The sequence below is a fragment of the Euprymna scolopes genome, chromosome 4, assembly GCF_053919585.1.
Source record: "Euprymna scolopes isolate OS-2025 chromosome 4, ASM5391958v1, whole genome shotgun sequence".
In the NCBI taxonomy this organism is placed as follows: domain Eukaryota; kingdom Metazoa; phylum Mollusca; class Cephalopoda; order Sepiida; family Sepiolidae; genus Euprymna; species Euprymna scolopes.
In genome coordinates, this window is record NC_136485.1 from 445730 (window position 1) to 470446 (window position 24717).

The following is a 24717-nucleotide window of genomic DNA, read 5'->3' on the forward strand; positions in this document are numbered from 1 at the left end:
TAAATAGAAATCCAGGTCTGCATTTTTTTTCTTATTGACATGTCATTTATTATAGTTTTTCTTTCTCTTTGTCTCGACACCAGCTTAAAAGTCTCTCACTGTCACATGTCCATGTTACTTGGAAACATTTCTCTTTCTTCTGACCACACGCTGCCAGTCAACCCATTCTCATCTTCAATGTACACATTCATCTCCTTCAGCACCGACTTTGTTTCTCTCCGACCATATGGTGTCCTTTTTCTCCTTTTTCTTTTCACACCAGCTGGTCCACACTTTCTAATTTGCATACGCATACAAACGTTGCTCCTGCTGCTAATACAATCACTTGTCATCCATCCTTCTGCTGCTGATATCCTCATACGTGCTCATATGTGCTCTGTTACATGAACATCAGTGTCCAACTTTAAAAACTTCCTGCAATATTGATAGATGATATAATCCATGAACATTTAAAGTGACATGTGCTTTACCTTGTATCTTGCATACAATTTGAGGAATGTTTCATGATCATATTCATCCCAACCACCACGGAAACCACCAGTTTGCTGGACAAATTTCTAAAAAAAAAAAAAAAAAGAAAATTTTAAAACAGGAAGTGTCTCTCCCTGTGATCAGTACTACTCAAATAATGTAAGCAACCATTAATCACGACTTTTATCAAATTTTGGGAAAAAACTGATCAGTGCACATTTAGTAATTCATGAAAATAATTGCAGGTTTTTAATGATATGAGGTGGGGGGGGGGTAACGAACCAGAATTGTTCTTGAATCACAAATACTCTTTTAATGTAAATAATAATAATTCCTTACTCTTCATGGAAAATACTTGGAAATGGCTATTTGGATATTTGGCAGGTGACCCTAAGAAAAGAAGCATTCGATGGGTTGAACACACACAGATTGATCCATTTGAGGAATGTGGGACTTTCCACTATTGTCTATTGGAATGTATAATTTGACCTGTGAGAGGTGAGAGGATATTGGTCATAGGATTTGAAACAACAGAGAATGGGAAATATTAAACATTCGAGGGGGAAAGAATGTTTATATGAATTAACACAACAGAAAGCGGGCAGTTGGTCACAGAACGAGAACAAGCTGACATATTCTTAACTGCCAAAACATCCACACCACCCTCACACACCTTCACTGATGTCAAACAATCGTCATAACTGTAAAATCCAAAACTGTTTTTGGTGTGAAAGAAAACAAAATATTATTTATAGATCAGCTGCATTGTGTCTTACTTGCTATCATCTCGGTCAACTATGTTCATTTTTGTAGTTAAGAAGCATGCATTTAAAAAAAGTTCAGAGAGTACATTGGTCAAAAGTTAGTAAAAACAATCTTTAACATTGATGAAGATAACAGTTCAAAGTAAAATAATTTAAACAAGAGTAATTATTAATCAAAATTTATGTTTTTAGTTATACAATTTAGCAGTCAAATAAAACATGAATAAAATTATAATGCGCTAATCTGAAAGACTGTCACTTAAAATTAATTATTTAAAGTAACAAGACTACGCACCTACAATCAGAGTAGGTTTATGACTCCTAAAAATCATACTCAAATTGCACCTATGGCATAATGGATTAAGTACTAAAGTAATAGTCAGTTCTAAGTGACAGTCTTCTAGAAGCTGAAGATTTCAATTTTCAATGGAACAAGAGCAAGGCAAGAAGAATAGTTGGCTGAAACATCGTGAAACAACAACTAAAAGATGAGGATAATAGTCCGCAATAAATAAAAATGAATAAATAATACTCATCTCAATAAACATTCCAATTAAATAATATAAGAGCAAGCTACCACCATGGATAAAAGAAAGAGTTATGTTTGAAATTCCATAGATTCCAAATAAAAATTTGACAAATTACACCTTAGGAAGGTTGGAGGTTACATTATCCGAAACACTGTGATAATAATAAAAATTATCAAACACCATGTGGTTAATCATTTAGCATTATAATTAAAGTAATTTGTATGCTATAATAGAAAGTTTATCTGATTCCAACAAATCATCAACAGATGACATTGTACTTTCAAATGACAATACTTTCTATTAGTCTACATTGAATAAAGAATAAAACAACTACACAGTCTTTATAACGTGTGCCATACAACTAAGGTAGATTTACCATATCGTTGACATTTTGAGTAAATCAACGAAATATGTCTGCTTTGGTTGGTGTACTTTGCACCAACTTTAGCCAAAGAAATAAATTGAGTGAGGGCTGTAAGAAGAAATCCATCAATTTATAATTCTATGCCAGAGTTTCTGAGCAGCTGTGGATAAGAGGTAATCACTCCAGTGATATGCTTGTTTGTTTGCATCAAATGAATGTAGTACAAACACAATTAGAATATGTGATGTTACAAAAGTATAGTAGGTAACTTTCAAATCTAAACTTTAACAAAATAATAGAAATTATAAAAAAAAAAAAAAATTAAAAGTTACACATACATCAAAGTTAGCCACTTCATGTGGTAAGTCCACAGTCACATCTCTGGCTGAGGACAGAGGCTTCTTAGAACCAAATGGGACTGGTTGAGTGCCTGGAACTTGCTGCTCTAATTTAGACCAACTCTCATATTTTTTTTCCAAAGCCTGAATCTCGAGAAATGTTGATTTTTCCTCCTTGATTAAAACTTCATAACTGCAACAGAAAATAGTATTTATATATACAAATCATTGTCAAATGTGATATATTTTAGTAAATTTCTGAAGTAAAAAAACTATAGAGATATTTCCATTGTAATGGAGTTAATAATTCTCATACTAACCATCACTAAGAGTTACTGATATTTGTAGAAAAAAAAAAAAAAAAAGATTTAATTTATAGAAAATTATGGAAGTTTTGTTATTTTCGATTTTAGGCAGTTACTAGCTGGCAGTCCGGTGTTGCCCGGTCATACAATACACTTAAACATGATATTTTAATTTATGCAGATTGTGTATGTTTTATTATTGATTCAATCCTCTATTAATTATCATAAATTACGAGGAATAATTTGCCCGGTGGACTAATTTGCAAAAAATTTTTTTTAAATAATGATAACGTCGTTCATCAAATTCCCTCACTGTTTCTTTACAATATCACGTCAACTGAAGTTTGGGCTTGATGATGAATGCTCTGGAAAAGTCACTTCTCATTAATGTTTAGCTTTAAAATATGCAAATAAAGAAATGATTTGCTGCGAACAATGTCAACTGCCTGGTTGAAATTTTAGATAATTTTTTTTTCCTGTTAAATTTTTGATACAATACTCTAACATGCATGAGAGAAGAACAAATGTACACAAATCTAAGACAATGGTTGAAAATGACCTCTAGACTGTAGTGGATTTTGTCGCAAATGGATGGTAACATTTAATGCTATTAAGACTAAGCTACTCTCCTTTAACAATTACAAGAAGCCTTTCCAACCACCAATATCCATGACAAATAACTCCTAACCTGAGAATTCTTCTTTCAAACTCATCAGCTTAACATTCACAGGAAATATGAACTGGAACAAATATATTGATTGTGAAGGCTATTTCAAGGAAGGTAGGCTCCCTCTATCATGCTAGAGAAGTACTCATATGTGAGAATATCCTGTACAAAGCTACCATGTGCCCATGCATGGTGTATTGTTACCACATCTGGGCTGGTGCATCTACCACTAGTCTTTCCCTCTTGGATCTGGTCCAAAAAAAGAATTTCCAATCTAATAGGTCCCGCTTTGTCAACTTAGCTCTAACCCGTCCCATCTCCGCAATGTTGCATCCCTGTGCCTGCTTTACAAGTATTTTAATGGAATGTGCTCTGATGAACTCATTACACTTGTGCCTCTTCAACGTACATATACCTGAAAAACCTGCTTAGCAACAAATCAGGACCCTTCACTATTGTGGTCCCTAAATACCAGAAAGCTTTCTACTCTAATAACTTCTTCCCTCGAACAGCTAGACTTTGGAATTCCCTTCCTGTTACCTACTTCCCTAACTGTACTGATATGCAGTCCAAATGTAGCATAAACCAACATCTTGTTAATCTTTCTTTGGCATGGTCTGTATTAGTAGCTCCTTTACGTTCAAAAGACGATATGCCTTGTTTGCGTTGATGGTGAATAAAAGAAATAAAAAATGATACTTCATTATTTTATCAACAAGATAAATAACTTTCAATTACATATTAAACAATAATTTTTCTCCTCCAAACTATTCTAAAAATGATTACATATATGTAAATGAAATTCTCAGCTGAAAGATTGTCTATAATTTTTAATGACGAAACTATATTTTTAGGAAATTAATTCCTATTTTAGTCACGTAAATTCTATCAAGTTGAGAACAAAATGCACACTCAAGTTGGATTTTTATTTACTTTCTCTCATGACAAACCGTTTGCTTATAGCAATGCCCCCTTTTTTCTCCTCACTCAACTGATAGCAAACTCACACATGAACGAAGTCCAAAAACAAAAGACTTGTGTCAAACAAAAATTTATCTTTTTATGCAGCCACCTTGGACTGTCAACAGTGCCTAAATTTACATACTTGTATTATTTTCGTATCAGAAGGATTTCCAAGTTCAAGTGTCAGTGCACATGTTCTACATTAGGCACAGGCCAACCATGAATGCTAATTACTCTATACCTTCACACCATTACCGTATCAGCTGAAACCAAACTGCTGGTTTTCTAAGCTCAAAACATACAGGAGTTATCTCTCTTGCACCATATTCAAGTTATTTTCCCTGAATTATTGCCAAGCATTTACTTTTCTATCCAGAAGTAGAAAAATATTCACATGTGCATGCGAATATTATGTTTTTTCTAAATAGTTCACTTCTTGGAAGTAAAAAAAAAAAAAAAAAAAAAAAAAAAAAAAAAAAAAATACTCGAGCCGAGATCAAAACCAAAACCTAAAGACAGTAGGTCAAGTATGATAACCATTAGACCAACTCAACATGATCTTTAAAATGTGTTTTCAAATCAACTTATACTTAACATAAGGAAGCAGTCATGTTCCATGACTGCATGCGCATTCGTAAAACAGCTGAAAACAGATAAAAATCCGATTACCTCTGTGTACCAATTTTTCAATTTTGACCCCTTAGCAGCCCTTTTTTCCTGATGAAAACCGATTAAAAAATTTTCCACATGTCTCAATACTCTATATACCAAATTTTAAGTATGTAGATCCAAAGTTCGTTGAGTATATTGATTGAGAAGAATCCTCTCACACACATACATTCTAACTTTTATAGATATATAAATTATAATCTTGCAAAGTTTCAGCTTCCTCAATAATATAATAATCAAGTTATTTAGAATACCTTCCAATTCGAAAGGAAAATATGAACAAAAAATAGCACTATGTATAAACGCACTTGTCTACGTTCATATGTTCACAGCATATTTACCAGTAAACCAGTGCCAACAACAGACACACAAAGAGCAGTATACAAAAATTAAGAATTCTAATTTATTTTAAGCCACTTGATTTTTTTATAGAATAGAAAATAGAAACACATTTTCTATCTGCACATCAACTAATTAAATGATATTTCCTTATTTTATCAACAAGATAAATAATTTTCAATAATATGGTGAAGAATGATTTTTTCCTCAAAACATTCTAAAAATGATTACACATTTATATATATATATATATATATATATATATAAAAACGAACCTTGACTCCAGTAAAGCAACTCGTCCCGACGGTATTCCAATTATAGTGTTAAAAAAATTACAACCAGAACTTGCCTCCATACTTACCAAACTGTTTAAGCGTTGCCTTAAGGAGAAGTGCTTCCCAACACCCTGGAAAACCTCATCAGTATGCCCTGTATTTAAGAATTCAGGTGATAAGTCATCTCCCTCTCAGTACAGACCAATAAGTCTCCTGTGTGTCATGAGTAAGTTGCTGGAATCCACAATAAATAGAGAAGTAGTCAACCACGTCAGCAGAAATAACCGTCTTAGCGACACGCAATATGGTTTCCGTTCTGCTAGATCTACAGCAGATGTGCTAACGGTTATATCTCATAGGATTAACGAATCTCTCGACAAAGGTTTCATTTCTAGGGCAATTGCTCTCGACATATTAAAGGCCTTCGATAAGGTTTGGCATAAAGGCCTACTACACAAGATTTCCAGCTACGGTATAACTGGAAATGCTTTCTCAATCATTAAATCATTTCTCTCCGATAGGCTCATAAGAGTAGTGGTTGATGGGCAGAAATCAGAGGCCTGCAGTATTAATGCTGGAGTCCCTCAGGGGTCCATACTGGGCCCAACTCTCTTCCTAATCTACATCAATGATCTCCCAAAACACATACTAAAATCTTTCGTTAACATCTATGCTGATGACACGACCATCTATGGCAACACATCAAAGGCCGTAAATGATGATGTTCTCTCTGATTCTCTCTCCTCTGATCTTGAGCGCGTGGTACAGTGGGGAAAGAGGTGGTTGGTTACCTTTAATGCATCTAAGACCAAGCTCCTATCTCTACATCATAAACACTCTGATCCCCATCTGACATCAATTGAAATGGATGGCTCTCATCTAGGGGAGGCCCCAGATTTTGATAAGCTCCTGGGTTTGACCTTTACTCCTGATCTTAAATGGAACACATACATCAAGTCTGTGGCCAAGGTCGCTGGGAAAATGGTGGGATCCTTCTACCGCTGCAGAAGATATCTCACTAATGATGCAATTCTCTATCTATATAAGAGCCAAGTACGTCCAAGGATGGAGTACTGCTGCCACATCTGGGCGGGAGCTGCAAAAAACAGCCTATCCTGCCTTGACAGAGTACAAAATAGACTTTGTGGCTTGGTGGGGGATGCCCTTTTCTCTACCCTGCAACCTCTTTCCCACAGAAGAGACGTAGTGAGCCTGTCGTTGTTCTATCATTATTTCCATAGCAAGTGCTCGTCTCAGCTCCATTCTCTGGTCCCCCCTCACCAATCTTTTTAAAAAAACACCCGACTAGCTGAAACCACCGTCAATAATTTTCCACACTCCCTATCTATGCCTAAATCAAAACGTAGATTCCATGAACAAAGCTTCTTTCTTAGAACTGCACGCCTGTGGAACTCTGTTCCACTTGCCTGTTTCCCTCCCGACTTCAACCTGGATGTTTTCAAGTCCAACACAAACAAATTCCTGATGAACTGCCCCCTCCCTAAGTAATGACACCTTACCAATTCTCCAATACTATAGCTACACTATCCCTTTGATTACTGTACACACAATAACCCTTATCCCCGAGTGGCCATTGGGCCTTGATAAGTGGTGAACTCCATGTAAAAAAAAAAGGATAATGTGTGTGTGAGACTTGAAATTTGGTATATAGAATATTCAGACATGTGGAAAAATTTTTAATTGGTTTTCATCCGGAAAAAAGGGCTGCTAAAGGAGTTAAAATTGAAAAATTGGTATATGGGGGTCATCGAATTTATATTTGTTTGCTAACTGTTTCATGAATGTGCATGCACAATTGGTTCACATTACCGATTCCTTTTGTTAAGTAGGTTTGAAAACACTTTTTAAAGATTGTGTCAAACTGGCCTAATGGTTATCATACTTGACTCACTATTTTGGTTTCGATCTCAGCTAGAGTATTTTTTGTACTTACAGGAAGTGAATTGTTAGAAAAAACATAATACTCGTATGCATATAGTTTGTTTTTGTTTGTTTTATTTAAAAAGAATTCAACATTACTTTAATACCTACAATATTTCTGTTTATAATAAATAAGCATTCTGCATTAATTAAAATATAACATTTATGCATATTTTACAACTGGGCAATGCCAGGTGGCCTGCTAATATATAAATAAAATTCTCAGCTGAAAATTTGTCTTTAGCTATAGTTTCTCATAAGTGAACAATATTTTTAGGAAATTAATTCCTATTTCAGTCATGTAAATTCTATAGAGTTAAGAACAAAATGCATACTCAAGTTGCATTTTTTTCATTCTTTTTCCCGTGACAAAACATTTGTTTATTCACCAACAGTAACAGCATTTTCATCCTAACTGATGATAAACTCACATGCAAACAAAGTTAAAAAATGAAAGACTTGTGTCAAAAAAAAACATTCAAGTTATTTTCCCTGAATTATTTCCAAATTAAGAGTGTACTTTTCTATCAGAAGTAAAAATGTGCAAGATTCAGAATGAGATTTTTCCCCTTTCTTATTTTGAGCTTAACATAGTTCTTCCAACTCTGATGAATTCCCATGTTCTATTTGCAAGTCAAAGTAACCATTCCCTGATATAGATTCAACAATGACCGTTTCTACTGATAACAGCTATTGTTCCCAGATTTGTTCAACGTTGTACTTACTTTTACAATATCATGCATCTCTCTATACATGGTTTGCCCTGGCAATACATGTTTTTTCAATTGTGTTCCAAACGTTTTAGTAGAATAATTTTTAATAATTAAATCATTGATTTTCACCTTCATTTTTCATTATGTTTTGTAATGTGAAAATAGAATATAAAATATTCCCAGTTTTCAACATTAACAATAACTTTAAAATCTGTTATGCAAGATTATAAATATTTGTTTATATTTCATTAATCATTGTTATTCATCCACTATTTTTTTAATTGTAGTCACATACAAAACTTTCTAAATGTTCAGCAAACTGACCGTTGTCTTTGGTTTTCCTTAAAACTATTGATTTCTGCTTCAGCTTCTTCCATAATTTCTTTTAATTTGATGACAACTGAAAATTCCAAAATAAAATAAACATAAATTATTTTAATCTGAACAATAATGCAACATACTTTTAAAAAATAATATCAATAAAATGTGATATAGTTGCAAATTTTTTTGTGAATATATGGAAGATATTTGATTGCAATTTTCCAATGCTGATTTAATGCATATCTTTTTAAAAACTTTCACTGTCAGTCTAGTTTTCAAGTAAGCAGAGACAGTAGTAAGTTTATAAGCAAAAGCTTCTGTAAACTTAAAATGGATAAAAATATTAATATTTACATACAGAGTGAAATGATAAAATTGTTGCCATAGAAAATACAACATGATTCCATTTCTATTTGATGAAAACCGGTTTTCTTTTTTTGTTGCAGACCATCTACTAGTTGGCCAGTTGTGTACAAATTCCAAAAGTGATAGGAACCTTCTATCATATCTAAAAGTGGCACAATGTTCAACGAGCGAGGTTGGAGATGTGCTGCTGTACAACTCACGCACTCTACTGCTCCAAGTTATGACAACAGAACCATTGCCAGCATCCTCAAAATGCAAATCCAGCCAGTTCAGTACTTGAGGGCACAGCTATTGTTCCCATGGTTATGGTCTTTATCTAGTGAGGGCCACATCATGCCACCTCACATCTTCAAAGTCGGTTTGAAAGCTAACACCAAAGTGTACCTGGATGTGCTGAAGAGTGTGATGATCCCCTGGTGCAATCAAGTAGCTGCTGGCAAATCTTGGGTCTGGCAGCAGGACTCGGCACTAGCCTACAAGCCCAAAGAGACCCAGGCTTGGTTTCCGAAGGAGTGCTACAACTTTCTACCCTTCTCTCGCTGCCCCCCCTCTCCTTTGACCTGAACCTGCTAAACTACTTCATTTGGTCATATGTTGAGATCACCAACATGACCTCCCATAACACCAAAGTCAGCCTGATTGCTGCCACCTGCCTAGTATTCGCTGAACTCCCACTGACACTTGTGGAAAAAGCACATTCCCAGTTCCAGACCCATATCAAGGCAGTGATTGAGGCTGATAGATGTCAGCTCTACTACATAATCAAGTTACCTGAATTGATTTTTTCAATAAAAATTTTAAAATAAAGTTGTAGTGTTGTTTTCTTTAGGGTGAAAAATTTATCGTTCCACCCTGAAGTAATCCCAAACAAATAAAAAAAACTAACTTGTCATAGAAGAACACGATTTAAGACTGTAAATTATATTTTACATGAATATTTTGCTTGACAGTATACTCAAATAAAAATATTTAGATTTCCTTAATCTGCGGAGTTTCAAAGAAATGTGTTCTTCTCATCAGAGAAGGATATTAGCAAGTGAAGCTATGAATTTATTGGTACTGGCATAAATTGAAATAAACTGATATGAAAACTAGTCATGAATGCAAGAAAAATAATTTTAGTGCAAAGAGTTCATGAAATGGGAAAAAGAAATGAAAACTAAAAAAAATGTGAATTAAAAATTTAAGATTAAAAATTCAGATGAAAGGATATGGAATGGTTAAGTTATTGTATCAAATTGTGTTATATATATATACTTTTTATTTGTTTTTACATAAGCAGTAATATGTTGTTACACAGCCATGAGCATGTTCCGGTCAGCTAGTTTTTAGTAATTAGAGATCTCTTCAGGCGATACAGCTTATACGACAGCAAAATTTGCAACCTTTGCTTTCGCATAACCCTTATCGCCTGAAGAAGTCTTTAGTTACTAAAAACTAGCTGATTGAAACATGCTCATGACTGTGTAGCAACATATTACTAATTATGTAAAAACAAATAAAACGTATACCTTGCCTTATTTTGGTATTGAGCACTCTAGTATTAACCTTGTTAAACTTCATTGGTTACTTTACCATTGAAAAATAATAACATTAGATTATATATATATATATATATATAAACATAAATACTAGTAGAATAATAGTCCAAATAATACAAATTATCAATATTTATTACAAAAGTTCTGAAACACAAGTAAAACTATGAAATTGTCAAAATAAATGAAGAAATGTAATCTCACATTCTGGTGATGGACGAACATTATTTAGTTCTTTCCGAAATCGAACAACCATAGTTTTTATTTTTGCCAAGTGATGCTTTAATTTTATCTCTACAGAAAGAACACAGGAAAGAAAATCACATTAGTATACACAAAAAAAAATAGTTGGAATACACATTTCAAAATAAGTTAAAAACTGAAACACGTTTCCACCCTTTAAAAAGTAAAATCATAATACCATATTACGAAACAATCAAAAGTATTATGTAAACTGTATGATAATATAGCTTAAACAACTGAAGTTAGAAACCTAGAAATTTTTCATTTTCTGGGGTTACATCCCTATTAGAAGGTCTTTAAATAAGCAAATTTCTTTTACAATTCAATGAAATTCTTTATATAATAAAAGACGTTAAAAACTTTTAAATAAAAAATAAAATTAAAACATATATGTCAATAATTTAAGATTAATGAATTATGTAAAAAACATTGACATGAAAATTCAATTTTCAACACATTAAAAAGTTATTTACTTTGCTGCCATCCTATTCTAAAAAAAATCTGTTTCAACTACTAAATTTAAAAAACCTTGGTAGATATATTTGAAAAATCAGGTGGTTTGATCAAATGTCCTGCTGGCTTTTGCAGGCTAAGAGCAGGTTTAAAGTTTTCTGCAAATAATAATGATAATAATGAGAGTCACTCACACAGCCAAATCAACTTATGTTATGGCACAATACGGATAGATCCAGGCAGATGAGGATGTCCTATGTGGTGGGACCAATTACTCAATTTGAAATACAAATCTGTTAAAGAAACCAGTGTATTTTGATCATTTGTGGGTTCAAATATTTTCAGTGTGTGAGGTTTAGGCTGTCAACAACACTGTAACTTGTACTTGAAATAGCATTCATCGGGACTGGGTTCAGCCAACTCCATTCATCTTTGCTATTGCATCCTTCATAAAGGCTGACCATGACAATCTGAAGTCAACGATTGAGTGATCACTAGCCAATCACTTGATTCAAGGACGAAGTTGGATTTCAGGTCAGCATTAAATGCCATCATCCAATTGTTCCTTTGCCCACCACATCACTTTTTCTAACTCTTTAAGGTAAATTCTTTTACTAACTTTTTAAAGTAAATTCTCCTGGTTGATGGCCAAGGGCATGGCCCAGCTAGTATAAACATTTTGTGAAAATGATTTGTCAGAGGGAATTAATTTTGCAGGAGGAACATACTGTATTGGTCGAGAGAAAGTACTGCCATCAGACATTGAGGATGTAATGCAGGCAGTGATGATCGAAAGTTTCTAATCACCATTTTCATTACCCAGAACTCACTGCCATAAATGAGGATAATTAATCCCCATCACTTGATAGATCCTTACTGCGCTTTAACTTTTAACAGATCTGGAAACTGAGTAAGCAGATAGCATGACATGCTTTGTCTGTTGAAATGAAGTTGACAGCAAGTATTTTTGTCTTTGATACATTGTTTCATCCTAATCAGTGATGCAACATACTGAATGTCATTAATAGTAGACTAAACATCAGCAAATGTTTCACCAAATATCATTTGCATAATCTAAGTCCTTAACAACAAAGTTGCATCCAACAGTGACATTGAGAAACTCTTTTAAAGCATCTAAAATGATCCAGTGGCATAATTGAAAAGTGTTGGCAAAAGAACACATCTTTGTCAAATGCGAAAGCATATTTCAAAGGATTCTAAAACCTCCGCATACATGTATATGCAGAATCATGTTGAGCAATACTATGTTTTCAGAAGACAAAATGTTTAAACAAATACCATTTACTTGCATAACCTTCCAGCTAGATGGTGCCATGGTTGACAGAGTCGAATGCAACATTAATATCCAAAAATCCTGACTGTCTTTTGCTTGAAGCAGCAATACTGTTAATCGATTAGGGTAAAGATTTGATTGGGGCTGGGATGAAACCATATTGGCTGAATATAATTTAGGAGTTGCATTCTAATTGGAATTGGACCGGGTTGATAATATGATGGATGGACTGATGGTTCTAGTATATTTGAGCTAGTTTTCAGAACTTCTGGAAGGCCCCATAGAAGTCCTCTTGTGTAAGCATGTCAAGAACCTTCGTTACAGCCTCTTTCATCTTCGCAATTGTCTTATAAAGACAGCCTCTAAGGTTTTCCTTGAGCTCAGGGAATGACCAAAAGTCACAGGAAGCTAGGTCTGGACTATAGGGAGGGTGAGGCACTGTGTCATGATATGGATTATCTTATCCTGTTTGTTTTGCTATTTGGCTGTACGAGTTGCGTCCCTTTGAATCAGCATAATAAATCTCTTTGTAGCTCAATGATGTCTCGTTATTTCTTCTTATTATAACCGATTTGTACGAACAAATATCATAAAATGGTACGACATGATGGAAGTGGTGAAACTCAATTATGAAATACTACCATAAAATTTTTTTTTTTTTAAATAGGAAAATCTTTATAGAGTCCGACAATAACTCAGTTTTATTACTGGCGGATAAGAATTTCATCCTCGTGTGTTCATAAAGACACCATATTGGTTTTATGCTCGCAAACTATGAGTTGTCCAATCTTCCACCCCTGTTATAGCGTATTTTTTGTTTAAAAAAAAAATAACAGGAATAATGTTGAATCATACAAATGAACCACATATGTGCTGAGAAGCGATAAATTTGATGGAAGCCTTCAAATTTTTCAGGCAACAATCTGGATTGGTTTTCTTCGTAAGAGACATTGCAGAAGACAAACAAGTGAATCACATTCTCTTGTTGGAGAGAGAAAGGTTGAAGCGATATAATTCTTAGTCATTCAGAAACGAAGTTGACAGATGCAATCCTACTTTAATTTCGGAGAAATTCCTAGAACATAGAGCCCAAGCTAATTTTCGGATTGCATGTTTCTGCTTACAAAATAAGGCAGAAAACATAGATGATCTTCTTGTGAGGTGCAAGCACACAAATGTAAATTCAGAGACAAGCTAGAATTGGAAGAATGTGTGATTGACAAAATAATTATTGGAACTAAATTTACAGAGTTGCAAAAGCAAATACTAAGCAAAAGTGAGGCCATGTCCATGCCAAAGGTGCTGAATATGTGTTGAAGCTATGAGGCTTCAATTGATTATATGAAAAAAATACCCACGCTACAAGGAAAGGGAGACAACCAAATTAACGCAATAAAACAAATATGAGTGCACAGACATCTGTTGTAGATATGGCCTTCACAATCAGCATTGCTCTGCTAGAGGTACCACTTGCTCAGTATGTGGACAAAAGAACTACTGGGCTAAAGTGTGCCAAACCCAAAAAAAAAAACAAGAAAAAACTGACAGGCAGCCACAAGTGAACAAGTTTACAAAGCACAAGAACTTCATACTAGCACAACCTATATTTAGAAACCGTCAGAGCTGTATTAATATTTCGAACCAAGTGGCTGATGAATTTGAGAAGATATCAGTTTATTCAATACAAGACCACAGGGAAAAAGAGTTTTCAGTCAGAAGAATTCATCACACTGGATATTATACTACCAAACAGGAAAGGTGTTCACAATCTGAAGATCAGGGTGGACACAGGTCACAGGTGCAGAGAGAAATACATTTCCCTCACATACATCCCAGCAAATGTTTCCGGAATATGTAGACCAGAATAGACATCCACATCCAGGCACAACACAGAATGAAATAGAAGTTCTTACTGCATATAATGGCTCTTGTATCCCACAATACAGATCCATAGAAATTCAATGTTCCTACAAAGGTGTATGGAGATATGTGAAGTTCTATGTGGTAACCTTTGCTTAACCTACCATATTAGGGTTACTCTCCCTTCAGGAGTTAAAATTGATCACATTACACTGTTCCATCAAGAGAACAAAATGTGCCCCACTAAATTATGTAACAAGTTCCCGAGTTGCTACTACAGAGCATGCTCCAAGCAACTCTACGAGTGATCTGACGGAAGTGTATCTGGACCAATTTGATCAGATTGGCAACTTTGCAGGGAAATAACACATTGTGCTTCATTCAAACCACCATCCATAATTCATGCACCCAAGAAATGCCTCATCTACATGATATAAAGGCAGAACTTGATGAACTGGTATCCCAAAAAATAATAAAAAAAAATTGATGAACAGCATTGTATATGCGTGCAAGAGCAATGCCAAACTTTGTGTTTAGATCTATAGGATCTAAACAAGAACATCATGCGTTGCCTCTACAAATCCCCAACCATGGAGTTACTGTTACAAAAATTGTCTGGCACTAAATTCTTCTTCAAACTAGACACAAAAAAATGGCTACTGCCAAATCAAGCTTGACAGAGAGTTACTGATCACTTTCAATTTACTCTTCGGGAGATATTTTTTCTGAAGAATGCTTTTTGGCCTAGTTTTGTCACAGAATGTTTTCCAACTGAAAATGGACATTATCACTGAAAAGTGCTCTGGAGCCTTGGCATTAATCGACGACATGATCATCTATGAAAAAACCTAAGAGGAGTACAACAACAATTTACGGAAGTTGATGGAGACTGCGCTGACTACTGTAACAAATGCGCAATCAATCAGAAGCAAATCAGTTTCTTTGGCGCCATCTTCGATGAGAATGGGATACACTCAGATCCCCAAATAGTGAAGGAAATAAAATCACTCTCAAGCCCAACTAATGTTAGTGAGTTGCAAAAGATACTAAAAATTATTACCTACATGGCACCATTCATTGCTAGGCTTTCAGACCTTACGGCAAACCTCAGAGAACTTTTGAAAAAAGATGCTGACTACAAATGGAGCAATAGCCATCAGAAACCTCTGCAAGAGATAAAGGACTTAATATGCAAGGAGATGTTATTCTGTTATTATGACTCTTCAAAAAGTCCATCAGAAAAATTGATGCATCATCCAGAGGTTTAAGAGCAGCCCCGATCCAAAAAGGTAAACCCATACGTTTCGTTTCAAAATTTTTGACTGAAACTGAGCAGCGCAATGGCAATATCGAGCTTGAGCTTTTGGCTGTCATATTTGGTTTTGAACATTTTCAAACATATATTTATAGTTGTTCATTTGAAGTTGTAAGTGACAACAAACCTCATGATTAGCATCAAGAAGTTAACAGCAGCACCTCCCCAACTTCAATGAATGCTATTGAGACTCCAAGAATGACATGTGCACAAGGTATCAACCATGCAATGAGATGCTACTGACTGATGGATTATCTAGGCTGTCCAGCAAAAGGAATAAAGTCATTGACTTTGACATCAAGGTAGACTTTGTGCAATTCTCAATTGAGAAATAACGCAGATTTGTCAATCAACAAACAATCCAATTTTGTGGGAATTGAGGTTGACCAGAATCTTGCAGAAAACTACATAAAGACCTTCAACCATACTGGTCTTATCAAGAGGAACTCTCTATTGAAAATAGTATATTGCTAAAAGATAAAAGGATACTGATCCTTAAATCAATGCAGCCAGAGATATTAGAAAAGTTATATTATGGGCACAAAGCTAATAAGCCAAAAACTGTTTTCTGAAGTGGCATCAATAATGACATCGATGTGATAATACAACAATGTGCCATATGTCAAGGACTCCAAGAATCCCCAGACTGCTGAGACGACCCTCATGCCACATTAGACCCCGATACAACCATGGCAAATCATAGCTATTGATCTTTTCAGCCTTAACGGGATTAATTATCTCTTCATTATGGATTACTACTCAAAGTCCTCCTTTATCTGCGAACTAAGGGAATTCTCCAGCAAGGAAGTCATCGATTTCATCAAGCAAATATTTGCTGAACAAGGAGTACCAGAAAGGTTTATCAGTAACAATGGCTAATAGTTTAGCTGTCAGCATTTCAAAGAATTTGCTAAAGCATGGGCGTTTTAGCACATTACCTCTTCTCCAAGATACCCTCAATCGAACGGCATGGCAGAACGCTGCATACAAACCATCAAAGCAGCCATGAAGACAGCTATGCTTAGCAAGCGGGACACAAACATGAACCTATTGTGTCCCCGATCAATGATGGATCATGTTATCCCATCCCCAGGAGAACTACTATTTAATCGTAAACTGGTCAGTAATCTCCCTACAAAATGCACCAACCGAAATGTCTGAAAAGAGGAAATTCAAGATTGCCTACTACAGAGATAGTTGTTGCAGAAAAATCAACATGATAAACACGCTAAAGATCTCCCTAATTTTAGCACAGGACAACGGTGTGACTACAAGGCTGGAACACAAAAAGATGGACTCCAGCAGTTGTCAAGCTTGCACTGAACCATGCTCCTAGTGTTAAGACCATAACCAGACAGGTTCTTCACAGAAACTGCAGGCATTTCAAGGAAGATGCTCATATATCAAATACAACAAAGACATAATACACCCTGCATCACACTCAGCTTATACCACCCAGAACCCCAAACATACATCCTACCGCAGAAACTCCCAACACACACACCAGCACCTGTACTCCCTCTGTGAAAACACACAGACCTGTACATAAAACACAGTCCAGTAATAGCAAACTATCTGAAACAATCACAAGATCGAGTTGTGTCATAAAAACCACCCAGAAGGAAGTACAACCTATAAGAAGAGTTCATACCTGGAATCCTTATCAGCAAACTCTGTTTGAACATAAATTTCTTTAATGAAAAAGGGATGCCATCATCTGGATTATCTTATCCTGTTTGTTTTGCTATTAGGCTGTACGAGTTGTGTCCCTTTGATTTAGAATAATTAATCTCTTTGTAGCTCAATGATGTCTTGTTATTTCCTCGCCTTATTAAAACCGATTTGTACCAACAAATATTCTAAAAAGATACAACAAACTGTCTTGATGCCCATCTTAGTCATGACAACGTCTTTCTTTCTGCTCTTCTATGAGCAACTCTGGGACAAACTTTCACATCTTCAGTTCTTCGTGAACAATTGTGTGTACAGTTCCCATACTAACATCAAACTGTTCACTCATTGTCTCTATAGACACCCAACGGTCCTTATCCATGAAATTCTTTATTTGACTAATCAACTCGTGTTCGGACTTCCTTACTCCTCCCACACCTCTCATTATTCCTCACAGACTCGCTGTTTTCTTTGAATCTTTTATACCATTCAAAAGCTTATGCTCAATTTATTCAAGATGGTCTAAAAGCATTCCATAGGTTTCTGTGACATTTTTTCCAAGTTTAAATAGAATTTTATCGTATATAGTTCATCTAAACTGTTCTCAGGTCCAGATTACATGTTTGAAATTCACCAGTTGTGACAACCAGGCTTTAGTAGGGTATATTCCAATTCTTACTGTAGCTGTTCATTCGGACCTGAAATCATAAAAATTGGTCAGTCATCTCAGATGTATAGCAATAACATACTGAATTTTCAAGAGTCTATGACAATTGTAAATGCCTGTACAAAACAGTCTGGAAACTTATTGAAGGCACCTTGTAACTAATTCTGCAGTCAGCAACCTTTTAAAAACATATAAAACACTGGACCCTAAAAGCATATTTCAAATCAATGAAATGAAGCAGAGGACCATAATGAAAATTTTGTGAAAATAGACCTTAAATAACAAAATTTTGTGCATTTGTGGAACACAATTAGGTCTTAGAATGGTCAAAATGTATTCAAATTTTAAAAATCTATATGATTTTGTATAATTTAAGCCTGAATTTTGTTACAATCAGAGGTAACAAATTCTTATTCTTTATATTGTGATGATACGTCCCGGTTGAAAAATCCCAAAAGGGAATTTATCCCGGAAACATATCGTAAAAAAAAAAAAAAAATGATGGACGTGCCGGCTGTAAAATTATCACAACTTAGTAGCACTTACCCAGGTTCTGGACAGTACTTCTGTCATGGAATGTTTTGATAAGATTCATGGTTGATGAAATACCAGGCAATGAATAACGTAACAACACAGTGTATATATATATATATATTATACGCATGTAATTTATTGTGCATTAAAAATTCAATAATCAAGACAAAATATTAAGAGGAAATAATAAGAAAACATGCAGACAGTGTCTAACAGGTCAAAAAGGGGGAGGAACAAAACTAAAGAAAACTGTTCAGTCCAGCAAGTCGACGTCATGAAATATAGGGGGGATATTGAATAGTACTTAACTGTCAGAACGTGCATCCAACCAATGATTGGGTATCTGACAAAATTCAATGTTCTGATGTTATAATGTGAGGCAGTCCCATTTCGCCAATGTGCGAGTCGATATCCTTTGAAGTTCGCTTGTTCACTTGCCTTCCCTTGTATTCCTTACTCGCTTGTTTTCTCAACCACGGACATTCGGTTGTGTCCTGCCCATATCTCGAACCAAGGTAATTTCGTAGTTCTGATGAATTCCCTTTTCAGCTCCAGGGATCAGGCTCAGTTGACAGAGTCGCCATTTCACCACATAATTCGCGTTGTTGCTGTTTAACGCGTTCTTTCCACTCGAGGATATATGCCATCTCAATGTCTCTAAGCCAAGGTGTTTTCATAGTTTTTCTGTGTTCCTTTTTTGGCTCCAGGAATGAGGATTAAGTCAAGTGAACTTCCAATTTATCAAGCGAATCATGTTAGCTGATGTCTGTCGCATTTTTATTATTAACATTTGTTCGACGATGTGATCAGCTCCATTCTTTTTTTTAAACTGCTTATTGCTTCTTTTCTATGCATGCCACTCCTGCCAGAAAAAGTTTTTTTTTCTCCTCTTTTTTTTTCCGCGCGTTGCTTTGTTTGGCGTGGAGGTGGGGTTTCTAGATGGTTTCTCCTCGTGACCTTGGCACATGTTTTTGATGAATGACTTGGTGAGGGGATAAGGTGGGGTGTCTAACTCGCTTTCTTCCATGGTTAATGCGTAGACATTTCTTTGCTGAATGTTTCGATAGCAATGGGGTGATGTGGGGGTGTCTGGCCGATAGATATTCCAAATGAATTTAAAAAGAGAGAGGGGGGGGATGGTCACTTCTGCATTATGCCGTTTTCCTGTGACTATATAAAAATAAGTAAAATATAACACATTCTTGGAACAATCTGTAATATGTTTTTTTTACTCACTTTCATCCTAGCAAAGCAATAGCCACTTGGATGTAAGGGGCTACGATTTGGGACCATGTCTAGGAAAGATTAACAAGATGTTGGTTTACATTACATTTAAACTTCTGCATATCAGGTAGTAGGAAGGGAAATCAAAAGTGTAGCTGTTTGAGAGAAGAAACTATTAGAATAGAAAGCTTTCTGGCAGTTAGGGACCTCAGCAGTGAAGGGGTGAGATTTTGTTGCTAAGCAGGTTTGTCGGGATATGTACATCGAGGGAGCATAAGTGTAACAAGTTCATCAGAATAGGTGCTGATATATTTTTAACAATTATAGTTCTTATGTTCAATAACTAGACAGTTCTCAAGAGATATGCACATAGGCATTTCTTTATACTAACGGTTCACTAAGGACAAAAGCCACACGAGGATAAAAGTTAGTAGTGAGATTTTCGCTTGGATGATGGAATAGAACTGTAAAAGGATTAGGAATTATGATTAATTCACAGGACGACACAACAGATATTTGTTGACATTAGACTTGAAAATAATCATGTGGTAATCTGTAGGAAAACATTTCAGTAATATGTACGCTATGATGAAAAAAAAAACTTTGTTCATGCAAGTTCTATTTAATTTTGGACACACAAAGGAAGAAAAGAGTTTTTTGCAGTGTTGGTAGAAAGATGAGTTCTTGCTGAGAAGGTTTTCAAGGATAAGACTAGAGCTTGAAGCTCATACAAGCATTTATTATGGAAATATGGGTACAATAGGAAGAAACTAGTAATGTCTCCTCTGTTAGAAAATGACTGCAGGAAAGAAAGAGATCATCTCACACAAGATTGCAAAGTCAATTTTGTACTCTGCCAAGGCAAGAAAAAGTGCTCTATGTGGCATATTCCTTAATGTGGTAGCAGTACTCTATTTTGGGTTAAATCTGACTCTTATACAAGTAAAGGGTTGCATCAGGACAGATACTTTCTGGGGTAGCAGAATGATCCAACAATTTTTCCAGTGACTTCAGCAATGGATTTAAAGTAAGTATTCCATTTCAGTTCTGGGATGAAAGTCAGTCATAAGAGCTGGTCAAAGCAAGGGATTCGCCCAAGAAGAAAGCCATTGATTTCAACTGAGGTCAAATGAAGTTCTGAGTATTGGTGGTGAAAGGAGAGAAGATTGGTTTGAGAGGTGTTACAGGTGACAAGCCACTTTTTCCCCATTGCACCAATTGCTGAAGAACAGAGGAGAGTTTATTGGCAAGGTTTTGATTATCAATGCTTTTCAAAGTGTTGCCATAGACAACTGTGTCACCAGCATAGAGGTCAACAAATGATTTCAGAATACAATTTGGAAGATCATTGATGAAAATCAGAGCAATAATTTAACACATAAATATGCACAGACATGTTATGCTTATTAATATAGATTGGGATACACTAGGAATCATTATTTAAAGCAGATTTAATGTCATACAAGAAATCTTTTTGTTCAAACAACTTACTCTCTACTTTTAATTCCTCATTTAACTTTTGTTCTTCTTCTTCCAAAGGCTGAAATTCTTTTCTGAATAAACACTTTCGACTGAACAGAATTGCATCACGTTCTTTCTGGATAGCTTGATACCTAGAAAAAATACAATTATAGAAAAATTAAAGTGACAAATATAAATTAGCCTCTTTTTAAAATCTAATGAAAAGTTTATTCATTTAATGATCACCACACGGACAGAGTATAATCTTGACATTTTAATTTCAGTTCTACAGTGAGCCCAGAATGGAAATATTTGGAACTTTACGAAAATCTTTTAAATATGGTGTAAGGCTGATATTAGAAGCATTTTCAATTTAAATTCTGAAATTTTCCATATATAGACATTTTCTTTCAAAAATAATAAATTTGATATAAATTAATTTTCAAAGTCTGATACAAAGTCATATTTTAAAGTGATCGAACGAAAATGAAAATTGTATTTGTCAGCAAGAACTTTTTCTCCTTTGACTGAAGACAGTAGATATACTACACTTGTTAATTTGTTTGAGGATCAGAAAATTTTGAAGGTTTGTTGAGTACTTGTTGATACTCATAGATTAAAAAAATTGTAAATTAAGGGGCTACAAGTTGCCTATATTTTGGCATTTTAAGCAAAAAACAGTAAAGGTCCTTAAATGTTCCTTAGAAACTTTGTGATCAAGCTTATATATTAAAGAATCTTAAAATTCGGGTCTTTGGGTAAGTTTTCTATATTTTCTCTTACAGCAAACTGTGTTCGAATAGAAAGTCACACTTTGTAATAAAGTCCCTAAAAACAGAATTAATGAAAACAAACTTTTTGTAGTTGCAAATAAAGGCCCATCTCTATCTGATTGAGCTCCTTGCCCAGACCAATATGACTCTCTCCAGATTTCCCTGTCTTCTATCAGCTATCTCAGATATTCAGGATCATAGTTGACATCATGTCCAATTTGCTGGATGTACGTGGATCTGGGTTGTCCTATGTTCATGCGCCCATGCCGTGGAGTCCCAAATAATACATTTCTCACCAGCTCTTGCTTGCTCCTCTGACAGTGACTGGCAAAACATAGATGTCGCTCTCTGATAGTAATAGATATGGCAAGTGGGCTGCCATAAAATTGCTTCATGGGATGATCTTGCAAAGATATATTTCACACTGTTCATAGCATATGGGTGTATGTGTTGTCTAGGTTTCTCTCCAATCTTTGGGTGAGTATACAGGTTGAAAAGAAAGCTAGATGGCACATAAACCTGTATGCTACAAATAATACATGTAACATTCAATATGAGAACATTAATCCATATAATCTACATGCGAATTATCAATACCCATCTAAAAAAAATTTCAAAATATATTATAAACCAGAGATTTAACAAAACCATGAAATGGAACAACACTTACTGATTGCAAAGTTTTTGGAATTCTTTCTTCAGTTCTGATTTTTTACTTTCTTTTACTTTGTCTCTCCACTGTAGGATGGCTTCATCAGTTGTAGACTGAAAAGATAATTTTCTAAAAAATTAAAATGACTGATTTTCATATCAATTAAATGAAAAATCATTCTATGAATTATTGATGACCACACATGGCTATTGTCACATACTACTCAATCAGATTAAATAAGTTTCCAAACATTTTCCGTATGGGCACTTTTATTGATAGTACACGCATGAAACTCTTTGAAGTAATCTCTTCTGACTACAATGCACTTGTACAACAACTTTTGGAAGTTCTCTTGTGTGAGACTGTCAATGATTCTTGTCACGTCCTCTTTCATCTCCTTAATTGTCTTATAACAACAACCGCTAGGGTTTTCTTTCAGCTTAGGGAATAACCAAAAGTCACAGGGAGCAAGGTTTTAAGGGTGAGAAACTGTCTTGATGCCCATCTTTGTCAAATAGTTTGTGAAAAGGATGGAGTACCCTTGGGACAAACTTTGCACAAACCTTTGCACTTTCAGTTTCTTGCAAATAATTGTGTATACATGTCTCACACTAACATAAAACTGTGTATTTATTGTCTCCATAGACACGATCGTCCTTATCACTGGAATTCTTTATTTGGCTAATCAACTCTAGTGTTCTGACTTCCTGACTCTTCCCACACCTCTCACTATCCCTCACAGACTCTCTGCCTTCCTTAAATCTCTTACATCACTTAAAAACTGATGCTTGATTCATGCAAGATGGTCCAAAAGCAGTCTGGAGCATTCCATACATTTCTATGGCATTTTTTCCAAGTTTAAAACGGAATTTTATTACATATACTTCTTCTAAAGTATTCTCACATCTACATTGCATTTTTGAAATTCACTAGCTGTGACAATCAGGTTTAGTAGGATGTATTCCAATTTCTGCTGTAGCTGTTCATTTGAACATGAAATCATAAAAATTAAAATAACAGAATTGAATTTTCAAGAATCTACAACAATTTTAAAAGCCTGTACCAAAAAGTCTGCGAACTTATTGAAGGCACCTTGTAAATCAGGAGTCGGCAATATTTTAGAGGAAGGAGGCCAAATAGCTATGCAGTGTCTTGATGAATGGCCATAGTTTCTTTTTTTTTTTTTTTTTCACCCCAAACAAGGTATATTGCGATGTGGAATATAAATGACTACTATTTCAGATCATGTCTAATAAGGGACTGTGCTGAGTTGAACAGCGAGATATATGTTCACATTAGATTTTAAATTCTGCAGGTGAGTACAGTCAGGGAAACAGGAAACTCTAAAGTCTAGCAGTCTGATGGAAGAAACTATTAAAGTAGAAAGCTTTCTGGCATCTAGGAACCTCAGCAGTGAGGGGGGGGGATTTTGCTGCTTGCCAGGTTAGTTGGGAGTATGATGTCAAAGGAGCATGTGTTATGAGTTCATCAGACTACATTTTCTTAAAGTACTTGTGAAACAGGCACAGGGGTGCGACATTACTACAATGAGTTGGTGCTTGGCCGACAGTGTAGAACCTACTAGAGTTGAGACTTTTTTTTGGAGTGAGTGACTAGTGGTAGATGCACCAGCTCAGTTGTGCCAACAATGCTCAATACATGGGTGAATTGTAGCTTTGTAATATACAATGCTCTCTAGTATAAGTAATTTTCTAGCATGGTAGAGAGAGCCTACCTTCCTTGCAGTAGCCTTATCAATGACCTCAATATATTTGTTCCAATTCATATGGCCTGTGAATGTTAGTTCAAGGAGTTCGAAAGATTGGCTCACAGGCAGGGTGTTATTTGTCATGGCAATTGTTTAAAATGTTTAGTAAAAAATTAAAGTTTGTAAAATTTATTTTTTAATGGATTCAAATTTTTTATTGGAATCGTTTGGAAATATTTTGGGCACACAATCTTTTATATCAAGTCATCATTTGGTTGGTTAATTTGATCATGTGACA

The 24717-nt window shown here is 35.1% G+C and overlaps 1 protein-coding gene across 1 annotated transcript in view; it reads right to left on the reverse strand.

Annotated features, from left to right (window-relative positions):
• The window catches only part of LOC145266403 (coiled-coil domain-containing protein 112-like), a 116510-nt gene that overhangs the window by 63343 nt on the left and 28450 nt on the right, over positions 1–24717 (reverse strand). The window contains exons 2-7 of the mRNA XM_080122058.1: positions 22730–22824; positions 21317–21438; positions 10769–10858; positions 8664–8739; positions 2468–2660; positions 471–557 (exon numbers count right to left, since the gene is read on the reverse strand). Coding sequence (XP_079978184.1) covers positions 471–557; positions 2468–2660; positions 8664–8739; positions 10769–10858; positions 21317–21438; positions 22730–22824 — 663 coding nt within the window. The remainder of the gene's footprint in view (positions 1–470; positions 558–2467; positions 2661–8663; positions 8740–10768; positions 10859–21316; positions 21439–22729; positions 22825–24717) is intronic.